The sequence below is a fragment of the Myxine glutinosa genome, chromosome 2 (assembly GCF_964187855.1).
Source record: "Myxine glutinosa chromosome 2, kmMyxGlut1.1, whole genome shotgun sequence".
In the NCBI taxonomy this organism is placed as follows: domain Eukaryota; kingdom Metazoa; phylum Chordata; class Myxini; order Myxiniformes; family Myxinidae; genus Myxine; species Myxine glutinosa.
This window is the reverse complement of record NC_136262.1, coordinates 211528438-211541039: the sequence shown is the minus strand read 5'-3', so window position 1 is coordinate 211541039 and position 12602 is coordinate 211528438. Positions and strand designations below refer to the sequence as shown.

At 45.5% G+C, this 12602-nt stretch overlaps 1 protein-coding gene across 4 annotated transcripts in view; it reads left to right on the top strand.

The window, feature by feature from the left end:
* The window catches only part of NDC80 (NDC80 kinetochore complex component), a 108258-nt gene that overhangs the window by 24835 nt on the left and 70821 nt on the right, over positions 1–12602 (top strand). For 2 of the 4 annotated variants that reach the window (XM_068106351.2, XM_068106352.2), the window contains exons 2-4: positions 5199–5286; positions 5793–5873; positions 5998–6097. In XM_068106351.2, coding sequence (XP_067962452.1) covers positions 5201–5286; positions 5793–5873; positions 5998–6097 — 267 coding nt within the window. In that variant the 5' untranslated portion in view covers positions 5199–5200. Of the gene's footprint in view, positions 1–5198; positions 5287–5792; positions 5890–5997; positions 6098–12602 lie in introns of all 4 variants that reach the window. The other 2 variants (XM_078772209.1, XM_068106353.2) reach the window with 2 other exon arrangements.

Here is a 12602-nt window from a genome sequence, read left to right as displayed (position 1 = left end):
ATCGGTATGTTCTTATCAGTAAAGTACTTCTCCAACGTTTGGAAGACGGAAGAACCCTTCGTATCGGTCTGGAGAGAGCGGGCAAACAACATTTCTTCCACCATTTCCTGATCACGGATGAAGCGAACGTAGCAGAGTAACAGAGCTTCACTGTCACGCAAAGTGGACTCATCCAACTGGATGGCGAAGTGTGTGCTTCTCAGCTCACTACACAGCTTATCTTCTACATCTGATGACATTTCATCAATCCGCCTGGCCACGGAATCATTGCTGAGCGTAATCGACGAGAGAACTGGATTCGGATCCTGGCCCATAACGGTTTTTATCACTTCCCCAACAGCTGGTTTGATCAACTGTTCGCCGATTGAATACGGTTTTCCAGATCTGGCGATGAGCAATGACAGCTTATACGATGCTTCCAGTCCTTTATCCATGAGCTTTTGGCTGGCTTTGAACATCGTCGTTACCGTGGATCGCTTCTCAAATTTCTCTTTCAGCGATTGGAAATAGCTGACCTCTGCGTGAGCCTTATCACTGTGCTTTTTACTCAGGTGCTCGCTCAGTCGAGATGGTTTCTTTGCTTCATTGGACAGCGTGATACCACACAACAAACACATCGGTAACTGTTTGTTCGTCGGAGATGGAATGAATCCATACTTGATGTATTCAACGGAATACTGACGACACTTTTTCTTTGAGGCCGACTTCTTGAAGCCGACCGGACGTGAAGCGTTTTTGAATAACGAAATCAACACGCCAAAATGTCGAAAGATTAACACCAGCGCTAACACTGACTGTTCATACCTTGCCCAATGTCTGTGCTGGCAAGGCCAGGCTGTAAAATTGAACCAGCCACGTTGAATAGTCCAGCACGAATAGAGTGTATTATATCCCGCATAAAAAGATTCTTGCAAGCCGATTGGTTGAAATGGCACCACGTGACAAAAATTAGTGTTGTACTATTGGCCGCCATTTCGCTGGTGTCATACATTATCATGTTTGTTGCGTGAGCATGTATGGACAAGAAAATACCTACATGACATCAGCGAATATGTGATCATAAAAACCATGCGAAAGGGGAAAAATGTGGTCCTTGATTGGATGGTCAATTTGCCGAATGGCGCCGGGTAACCTGTTCAGATTGCAGGAAGCCCAATGCGCGCTCCAAATCGCCGCTGCTCCTCTAAAACGCCAGTGCCCCCCAAATCATTGCCAGCACCCCCCTACCACCCGTGGACTCTCGAGAGCCCCCTTGAAAGTTCCCAGCGCCCACTGGGGGGCGGTAGGGACCACTTTGAGAACCTATACTCTAAATCTTGTGTCCCAAACCCATCCCTCTCTGTACCCAGTCGTACCCAGCTGCTCCTGGACTCTGTGTCCTTTCCTCCTGACAAGGTGGAAAAGTTTCTGTCAACCCTCGACTCTGATTCTGCAACTGGACCTGACGGCATCAACCCACGGGTCCTAAAATCCTGTTCTGCCGCTCTTTCACTCCCTCTCTCTGTTCTCTTCATCCTCTCTTTTGCTCAAGGTCAACTGCCATCTGCTTGGAAATCAGCCAACATCACCGCTTTGCACAAAAAAGGTGCAAAAACAGATCCTAGCAACTACAGACCAATCAGCCTTCTCCCAATTATCAGCAAAGTCATGGAATCCATCATTGCTTCAGATATGAAATCTTTCCTCTTCTCCAATGGCTTGATCTCTGATCATCAATTTGGTTTCACACCTGGTCACTCTACTCTGGACATGCTGCTTCTGCTTTCTCAACAATGGATGGAGGTCCTCAATGCCAAACAGGAAATTAGAGCTGTCTCCCTTGACATATCTAACCCCCGCTCTAACTCTCATATCTAACCCCCGAAAGGCTAACCCCCGCTCTTGCAGGGAAAATGGCCTTAAAATGCATGTTGTTGTGTTGTCCCTTGACATATCACGTGCTTTCGACACGGTCTGCCACCCCGCTCTGCTCACCAAACTCCCCTCCTTTGGTATCCATGGAAATCTCCACGCATGGCTGGCGGACTTCCTCTCTAGTCATAGTCAACGTGTGGCCCTGAATGGGTTTCTCTCATCTCCTCTTCCTGTTCAGGCTGGAGTTCCCCGAGGCAGTGTTCTGGGCCCTGTGCTTTTTCTGGTCTTCATCAATGATCTCTCTGACTCTCTTGAAAATCCTCTCTATCTCTTTGCTGATGACTCTACTCTCTGTCGCTCCATTCCTCATCCCTCAGATCAGCAGTCTGCAGCCTCCTCACTCTCTGCAGACCTGGACAAAATCACAGACTAGGCAAACAAGTGGAACATGTCTTTCAATCCTGACAAATCTCACACTCTTACGATGTCTCTCCGAAAAGACCGACTGGACAACCCTCCCATCCACTTTCTGAATAATCCTCTCCAAGAAGTTCTGTCACTCAAGCATTTGGGTCTCACTATCTGCCATGATCTTTCCTGGGAAAACCACATTTCAAATCTGGCCTCCAAAGCCAGTCACCGACTGGGCATCCTCCGTTGTGCGAAGTCCTTCCTTGGCACACCTGAGCTCCTCACCACATACAAGGCTTTCATCCGCAGCTCAATGGAATACTGCTCTCCCCTCTGGGCTGGTGCTCCTGCCTCACACCTAGCTCGTCTTCACGCTGTTGAAACCAAAGCGTTCAGAATCATTGGAATCTCCCACGATGAAGCTAACTCCAAGGGCCTTTCACTCACTCACCGCAGGCAGGTTGGTGGTCTTTCCGTCTTCTACCGACTCCTCTCTGGCCTCGCCCCCCCAGCTCTCTCTGGGCTCTGTCCCCCAAATATTCCTACAGGTCGCACAAGATCTGCCTGCAACCCTCTTATGGTTAAACTGCCAAAATCAAGACTCTGCTCACCTTCACTCCTTCATTCCTCTTTTCTCCCACCTCTGGAACAAACTCCCTCACTCTCTTCAATCCCACTCCACCCTCCAGGTCTTTAAAACAGCTGTTCACCACCATCTCTTATCTTCCCCCATCCAAAACCTTGATCTTTTCTACCCCTGCTAATTTCACCCCGAATCCACTTTTTTGAAATACCAACTTCTGTTCTGGAAGTCCTTGGTGTCCTTGTGTTTTATACTTCTCCCACTCCCCTCCCCCTTCCCATGCCTCCTCCCCCCAAGCCCTCTCCCTCCCACACATCTCCCTGCTCTCAAATGTTGTGTTTGTGTGCTTCCCCTTCTCTCCCCATCTTGTCTACCGCTCCCTCTTTTTATATATTTTGTTTGTCTGGTTGATTTGTTTGTGAAATAAATGTTAGCTCTTTCACGAGTCTCGATCAGTATACAAAACAAAAAAAAATAAAAATTCCTCCTTCTATGAATGGTGCACCACGCCGTCAATCTTGGGTTCGTTTGGTGATGAGCTGCAACAGATATGTGTGGATTATCCTGCGCCCTGTACACGGTGTCGGTTTACGTATCCGTGCAGATGGAAACGTGCTTCATGACTAAACATGATGTCTGCCGCTGTTTCTTTGTGACTTAAACCACTCAAAATTCAACTCGTCGATCTGCATTATCGCCATGTAATTCTTGTACCAAATGAACCTTGTACGGATCAAATTTATGACGTTGCAATATTCGGTGCACGGATGGCTTGGGAAGTCCAAGTTCATATGCAATCTTTCTCACTGATCGCGTGGACTTGTTGTTATCTTGGAAAGTACATCAGCACTGCTTTCATTGCCAGTCAGTTCTTGGCCAACCTGCTCTTGTTTTGTCCATAACGCTCCTGGTATCCTTGAATCTTGAGTACGTTCGACCAACAGAATTCTGTCCAGGTTGTGGTTTATTGGGACGACGGTGAAATTATTCAGCTGTATGTCTTTCGCTAAAGCCAGAGGCATGCAAAAGGACAATTTCCGCCTTTTCCTGAGTATAAATGTTTCTCATATCAAGCATTTAGTGTTGATCCATCTGAAAAGAAAAATAAAGGGATATATATATATATATATATATATATATATATATATATATATATATATATATATATATATGTTCCATTGTTCCTCTGAGACCAGATATATATATATATATATATATATATATATATGTTCCTATGAGACCAGACTTATGGGACACCCTGTAGACTTGAATACTGTGTGAGGTATCGTGTTCTCGGAACTCTAGTTGGGTCTGTGTTTGTTATTGACACAATTGGAGCACGGTGATGAAGTAAAAAAAAAAAAAAAAATCCCTGTATGAATAACCTTTTGGGATTTGTAAGAAAAGGGAGAAAAGGGAGAAATTGGACCAATGATCAAAGGAATGCTGACCATGATTGTGGATGGGCCCCATCCTTCCCGTACACACGGATGGACTGTTTATTAACATAAATTCACTCGGACTCTCCCACTGTGGTAACAACGCAGCTCGCTATTTGCCCGGCCCGCTGGCAAGAAGTAGCTCTGCTGTTGGCCAGAGTTGCATGCCATCGCACGATTGCTACCTATCCTGATGAAAATTAGCATTTATTCAAAACGCAACACTTCTGGAGCATCTATATAATAATAGCGTAAGGACTCGACTTTGTTATCCCTTTTACGCCGCACCCAGTGACCTGATGCCCACGGCACTAATGGATTTACGATCTACGAACCGCGCTCTTTGTTTATCACGTACAGGCATACTCGAAAAATCTGAATTAGCCGACGTTGGGGCCCAAAAGCACCCGATTAACTGCCGATACGACGCCATCTTACGACGCCATCGTATTGGCGTCTGCTGGGCGAAGGCGAAGCAAGCCGTCCGCTGATTGGACAGTCGAAGGCGACAGCAAGCCGTCCACTGAGTGGACAATCCCAGAGTGGTGCTATGCCGATTCCTATTACGAATCCATTCATTTTTCAAAAGTATATCGTAGCGTTGTCATTTAAGTAGATTGCAATAAATACGTTGTTCATATACGCACTCTTCATTCTCATCTTTCTTCCTAACTCTTACTCGGACAAGCAAATCCCCTATGCCATCCATAATGGTACACTCTATCCATACACCACATCCTCCCTTCCGTGGATGTTCCACGGGTTTCGGCTAGTTTGGTATGAATTTGCCATTTGTCCTCCAGAGTACTTCATAATTAAATGGCAATTTTTGTGGCAAACATCATTGTGAATAGTTCTTTGCATCATACGTCATAATTGTGAAATTTCAACTTTGTGGCATCGTTTGACAGGTATGCAGCGACCATCATCCAGCCAAGGAGCATCTGCTCAGAGGGTGAAAGCCAGTGGTTCGAAACGAGATCTGTTTACTCCATCAAGGTAAGTAAAGTGTGCCTTATTGTGTTCATTTCATACATGTTCACCTCTGCCACCAAAGGTGAACGGAAGTTATGTTTTCACCCCTGTCTTGTTGTGAGCAGGATGTCTCAATGAAAAAAAAACGGATGGATTTGGATGAAACTTGGTGGACAGGTTGGGTGTGTGACGAGGGTGATTTGATTCAATTTTGGTGAAGAGCCGGATCTGGATACTATAATTTGAAATTTATTTTCAGTGATTCTTCACCATTGAGTGATGGGGCCAAAAACAGAATATAACATGGTATTTCAAAAATTTGTGGAGGAGTTGTGACAAAACTAGGTGGAGGAGTGGTTAGTTGACGAGAACAAGCTGATTTGATTTTGGTTCAGGTCCGGATCCAGATCCGCTCTCTCATTGGGATACAAAGCGTCAACTATTCAGCCTACCCGTTGCCATTGTAGTATTTCTTGCAATCCTTTTATCCTTCTTTTTCTTCACCTCATTCTTCTGTCTGGTGTGAGAAGGCCCCCTACATCTTTGCCAAGGGGAGGTGGTGGATCTGCACAAGCCTCCAGTTCTGTCAGGAGATCTAGTTTTCTCAACAGGTTAACGCAAGTAGAGGTTGATTTGTTTATTTTTTTTGATTGCATGATTTTCACTCAGCCTATGATCTTTCCTCCTTGCTTAGTTTTTTTTTTCCTGGAATGTTTGATTGTGTATTTGTACTAGAATGGGAAGAAGTGCTGCAAAAGTTGGGGAAAAGACCAAGGATACAAGGCCTCTTCACGACAAAACTTATTTTCAAAAATCGACCAAGCAGCTTTGTGAGGTAAATGATAGAGATCTCAAAAAGCAATGGAAATGTGCAAAACGTTTTTTTTGTTTGTTTGTTTGTTGTTGTTCCCCCTCCCCCCCCCCCCCCCCCCCCCCCGCCATGAATGTTGGCTTCATGAATATCATTTGCAATAATTTTGAAATATTTTGTGATTTTAATGTCATTCTGTTTGAGATTCATGCAACTAAGATTTTTTCATTTCAGGTTATTTATGCTGCCTATATCCAGTTGACCAATCCCAAGTGACAAATGTGTGACGTTTCAAAATTGAGTGCAAGGGAGGGATTTCATGTTCATTTATTTTGTAAAAGTTTATAATTGAAAACAGTTGGACTTGCTAGTCGGTAGAGTCGATATTTTGGTGAGAATCTACTCGCCTTGGTCATGGCAGATGTTGAAGTGAAGAAGCTTGAGAATCGCCACGTGACCTCCACCATTGGTGGGGTGAGTTTGTTTGTAGAACAATCCAGGCATCATGTGATTGTTGCAGACTGCCTCGAAGAGATGTTATAGCCTTGTTCCACGTACGGGACAGATGAAATCACGAACAGTCCTTTTTGTTAAGAGATGGTGATTCAACTCTTTCCCAAATGGATTCCTTTACCCCATGTGGTTTTGAGCAAACCACTTTTTTTCTCCGTCTAAGATGACCACTTGATTCTTATCAAAGCTGTGACCCTGCAGGTTCAAGTGCGTATATACAGCAGAGTTCAAATCCTCTTCATAAGATGGACGATGATGTTGGTTCATGCGGGTCATAAGTGTTGAGTTTCTCCTATTTAGGACTCAGTGCATGATGGGTCTCCACACCTGGTGCCAGACACCAAGTCACGTTTCCTATCCTTCTGGATCTTGTCCTTAAGAATTTTGTCAGGTTTATAATGATGTAACAATGCCAAACATTGAGAAGGAGCTTCTCATTTTCTCAGACAGCCCAGCCACACATGGAATGGTCTCTCTCCTGTCATATTTTCTCATTTTTCTCATCAAAGCCCGGATCATCGCATTAGATCTGGGCTTTGACTTGGCCATTCCAGAACCCTCCATTTCTTTCTTTTCAGCCATTCCTTGGTGGATTTACTGATATGTTTAGGGTCATTGTCATGTTGCAGGGTCCACCTTCGGTTGGGCTTCAACTTTCCGACAGATGGCCTCACATTATCCTCAAGCACCCTCTGGTACAATGAAGAATTCATAGTGGATTATATGATGGTGAGCTGCCCAGGCCCTGATGCAGCAAAGCTGCCCCAAACCATAATATTTCCACCACCATGCTTTACAGTTGGTATCAGGTTCTTATGGTCAAATGCTGTCTTTGGTTTTCGCCAAACATGTCTTCTGGTACTGTGGCCAAATAGCTCCACCTTTGACTCATCTGTCCAGAGCACATTGTTCCAGAAGTGCTGGTCTTTGCCAAGGTGTTCATTGGCAAACTTTAGTCTTGCCCTGGTGTTCTTTCTGGACAGAAAAGGTTTCCTCCTGGCACACCTCCCATACAACAACAACAACAGGCATTTTAAGGCCATTTTCCCTGCAAGAGCGGGGGTTAGCCTTGCGGTCCCAATGACAATCTTCTCCATTTTGCCCTATTTTCTGCATCTCCCCTTGTTAATCCCCTTGCCCGCATTTCTTCTTCGACCATCTTTAGCCAAGTCTTTCTCGGTCTTCCCCGTCCTCTACTTCCTTCTACATTCATTTCCATAACTCTTCTCAACCAGTCACTTTCATCCTTCCTCAACACATGACCAAACCATCTCAAACTGTTTCTCTTCACAGCATCCAACACAGGCTCTATTCCCATCATCTTTCGCAATTCATCATGTCTTCCTCTCTCTCAACGATACTCCACACATCCACCGAACCATTCGCATTTCCACCCTTTCCAGCTTTCGTTGCTGCTCTATGTTCATTACCCATGTCTCACTCCCATAAATCATAACACTTCTCACACATGCAGCATACACCTTTCCCTTCAGCTTCAATGACACTCCCCTCCTCGTCAGCACGCCACTCAGTTCCCGAAACTTCTTCGATGCATATCTCACTCTAGCAACCATTGCCGAGTCTGATCCACCTTCTCCATTCAGCATGTCTCCTCGGTAACAAAATGTTTTCACACCTTCCAGCTTCACGCCGTCTCCAAGATCCAAATCAACATTTCCTCCATCTACAGCAATTTCCTCCACCTCCCATGTAGATCAAATTTGTGCAGCCTCTTTCTAATGGTAGACTCGTGCACTTTGACATCAACAGTGGCAAGAGCTACCTGTAGGTCCCGTGATGACATTCTGGGGTTCTTAGAGACTTCTTTCAGCATCTTGCGGTCTGCTCTCGGTCTGAACTTGCTGGGGCGGCCGGGCCTGAACCAGTTGGCAGTTGTTTGGAATCTTCTCCACTTGTAGATGATCTTCCGAACAGTCGAATGATTGATTTCAAATTGTTTGGAGATCTTTTTAAATCCGTTCCCAGACTCGTAGGCATCTATAACCTTCTTTCTGAAGGCCTCAGAGAGCTCTTTTGATCGAGGCATTGTGACGCTGCACACTTCAGCAACAAAGAGCAAACCAAACGAAATGTCTGAGGTTTAAATAAGACGGGTTCCTCCAAGAACCTCTCTAACGATGTTCTAATCATTTGCACCTGAGCTGGTGCACCTGATTCTAATTTTAGGTAATTGAAGTAGTGATAAATGTAGGGGTGTACTTACTTTTTCCACATGGGAAATTTGCATTTATGTTTATTTAAATTATACAATGGACTACAAAATGTAAATGTTTCATGATATTTGTTATATTATATCACCTTTATCTATCAATATTGTTCAAATTAAGAAATAGCTGTATGTTGAAATATGTTGAAAAAGTCAAAATTTTACATGGGGTGTATTTACTTTTTCACATGACTATGTATATATATATGTATATGTATATATATATGTATATATATATATATATATATATATATATATATATATATATATATATATATATATATATATATATATATATTGTTACGGTTTTGCGCGACCCTCGTTCCCTTACCAAGGGGAGATTAAGCCCCTTGGTCTTCTTGGGTCGTCGCAACCGTGAGACTTGTCGCCACTTCCGGTCGGGCGCGGGACAGGGTTTCGGGACGATGTTCGCACGTACCTAAGTACCCACGCCGCCGCGGAAGCGGGGATCAGGTCTTGCACGAACCACGTGTAATTTGAGTGCACCCGAGCGGATGGCGCACCACGTGGTCCGTGCTATTACCTTGGTATTGGAACCCGATTAGAGCGATATTATTCGCACCACACTCAGTCAATGAGGGAAAAGACGAGACGGTCGAATCAAAGAAATAACAGGTTTAATAATTATTATTTACAATGATCGGTAGCAGAAGCAGAGACACAGGGCAGATCTTAGTCAGTCTTAACTTATGGCCCAGACAATGGGCCCACTCACACATTCAGGGGGATGAAGGAGGAAAAATGCATGCACTGAACGCGCCGGCTTTGTCGTTCAGGAACAGCTCACCCGGCGTGGCCCTCTTGCGGTCACAGCACGTCCCTCGACGAAGGCAGGCAGGCAGGCGGGAGGGATCCTCGCAGCGCGTATCTCGAACAAAGGCAGAGCAGGCAGGCGGGAAAATATACGCGTCTCTCGCCCGGCACGGCGGTCCTTCACAGCGCGATTAATCAACGGCGCGCTTTCACTCTCGTAACTCAATGGAGGATCTGACTCGAACTCAACCGCGAACCCAACTTGTAACTCAATCCAACACCGCGCACTCTCAGAGCTCAACTTGTTCAGCGCACCTCTCCTCAGAACTCCCTAACTAGCACCTCTCCCTTCTCATATCTATGGTGGGGGCTTCGGGCACAGAGTTATATGGTTCCGCCCCTGGCCCGCATCGAATGTTCCAAACCACGCCTTGTGCCGCAGTGCTAAGCCACTCCCCTCGAGCCCTGATTGGTGACTCGTGCTTACCGGTCACTCCCACTTCTCCTGCTCCGCCTTCCTTCGGCCTGGATCGACTTGTCAGGCCGGCCTCGTGGTATTTTGCGCCAAAACTCAAAGTATTGAGGCAGCATAAGCATTGGAAGGAGACCTAACGCTCATTATTCTACTCGACGCAAAACTAACATCGGAAAGGTCTACGCTTACACTTACGAAGAAATAACTGAACTATCACGAGGCTACGTGTTGTAGTGTGACTAAACTATGAGGGGAAATTAACCTTTATTTGTAAAACACAAAACCGCAACACTACCCCCCTCCCTCGTCAGGCTCGTCCCCGAGTCGAACCCAACAACTGAAACGACCGGTTAGAGAATGACATGCAAAATTAACTTTACTTTTACATGTGACATATAGGTGTGGTTCCCCCTAACATTTACTCTAACCCGTGTATGCGACAATTTTAAAACACTAGATATGTCCCTCCTATTGCGTTGAGTAGCTACATATCAGATTCACGCCCACAATTAACCGAATTCCGGAATTTGTCAAACTAAACACATAGCCGGTGGGCATCATTTTTATATTTACAAGCACAGAAACTTAATCTTATTTACAATTCTATGACCCAGGACCTGTCCTTTTTGGAAGAGAAGATTGGAGGGGAGAGAAAACACAGCAAAAAAAACAAAAAAAAAACACATAAATCATGACGTTTGCTGCTTGCTTCTTGCATCTTGCTTCTTGCTTCTTCTGTGTGTATATATCAAACCGGCTAGCCCCCAGACCGGCATACAGGCCATTTTTAATCTTCAGGGCTACCTAAACTTACACATCTTCTCATCCCTAGCACACCATAATAAAAAAAACGCACAAAAAATGCTTTTTATTTCATTTCATTGCCAGGCAGGGCCAACCTCATGTGATTTGACTGCTTGACATACATGCCACTCAAAACAAGTGGTCCGAAGGTGTAAGGTGTTTTTTATTTTATTTTTTTATTTTTTTATTTATTTATTAAATATAAGATCGAGGCTCGAGAAAGAGCTAACATTAATCACACAGAAAGACAAACCGACACATATAACATGGGGAGCGGAAGACAAGATGGGGAGAGAGGGGGAGGAACACAAACAACATCTGAGAGCAGGGACATCAAGAGATCTGTGGGAGGGAGAGGGCTTTGGGGGCGGCATGGGAAGGGGGGGTGGGGGGGTGGGAGAGGTATAAAACATATGGACACTGCCAGGACTTCCAGGAAAGAAGTTGGAATTTCAAACAAGGTGGATCTGGGGTGAATTAGCGGGGGTAGAAAAGATTAAGGTTTTGGATGGGGGAAGATAAGAGATGGTGGTGAACAGCTGTTTTAAAGACCTGGAGGTAGGAGTGGGATTGAAGGGAGTGTGGGAGTTTGTTCCAGAGGCGGGAGAAAAGAGGAATGAAAGAGTGAAGGTGAGCAGAGAGCCGAGATTTCGGCAGTTTAACCATCAGAGGGTTGCTGCCAGATCTTGTGTGACCTGCAGGAATATTTGGGGGACAAAGCACAGAGAGAGCTGGGGGAGCAAGGCCGGAGAGGAGTCGGTAGAAGACAGAAAGACCACCTACCTGTCTGCGGTGAATGAGTGAAAGGCCCTCGGAGATGGCTTCATCACGGGAGTTTCCAATGATTCTGAAAGCTTTGGTTTCAACAGCGTGAAGCCGAGCTAGGTGTGAGGCAGGAGCACCGGCCTATAGGGGAGAACAGTATTCCATTGAGCTGCGGATGAAAGCCTTGTATGTGGTGAGTAGCTCAGGTGTGCCGAGGAAGGACTTCGCACGACGGAGGATGCCCAGTCGGCGACTGGCTTTGGAGGCCAGCTTGGAAATGTGGTTTTCCCAAGAAAGATCATGGCAGATAGTGAGACCCAAAAGCTTGACTGATAGAACTTCTTGGAGAGGATTGTTGAGAAAGTAGATGGGAGGGTTGTCCAGTCAATCTTTTTGGAGAGACATAGTAAGAGTGTGAGATTTGTCAGGATTGAAAGACATGCTCCACTTGTTTGACCAGTCTGTGATTTTGTCCAGGTCTTCAGAGAGTGAGGAGGATGCAGACTGCCGATCTGAGGGAAGAGGAATGGTGCAGCAGAGAGTGGAGTCATCAGCAAAGAGATAGAGAGGATTTTCCAGAGAGTCTGTGAGATCATTGATAAAGACCAGAAAAAGCACAAGGCCCGGAACACTGCCTTGGGGAACTCCAGCCTGAACAGGAAGGGGAGATGAGAGAAATCCATTCAGGGCCACACGTTGACTACGACCAGAGAGTAAGTCCGCAAGCCATGCATGGAGATTTCCATGGATACCATAGGAGGAGAGTTTGGTGAGCAGAGCTGGGTGCCAGACCGTATCGAAGGCACGTGATATGTCAAGGGAGACGGCTCTGATTTCCAGTTTGGCATTGAGGACCTCCATCCATTGTTGAGACAGCAGAAGCAGCATGTCCAGAGTAGAATGACCTGGTCTGAATCCAAATTGATGATCGGAGATCAAACCATTGGAGAAGAGGAAGGATTTGATATCCG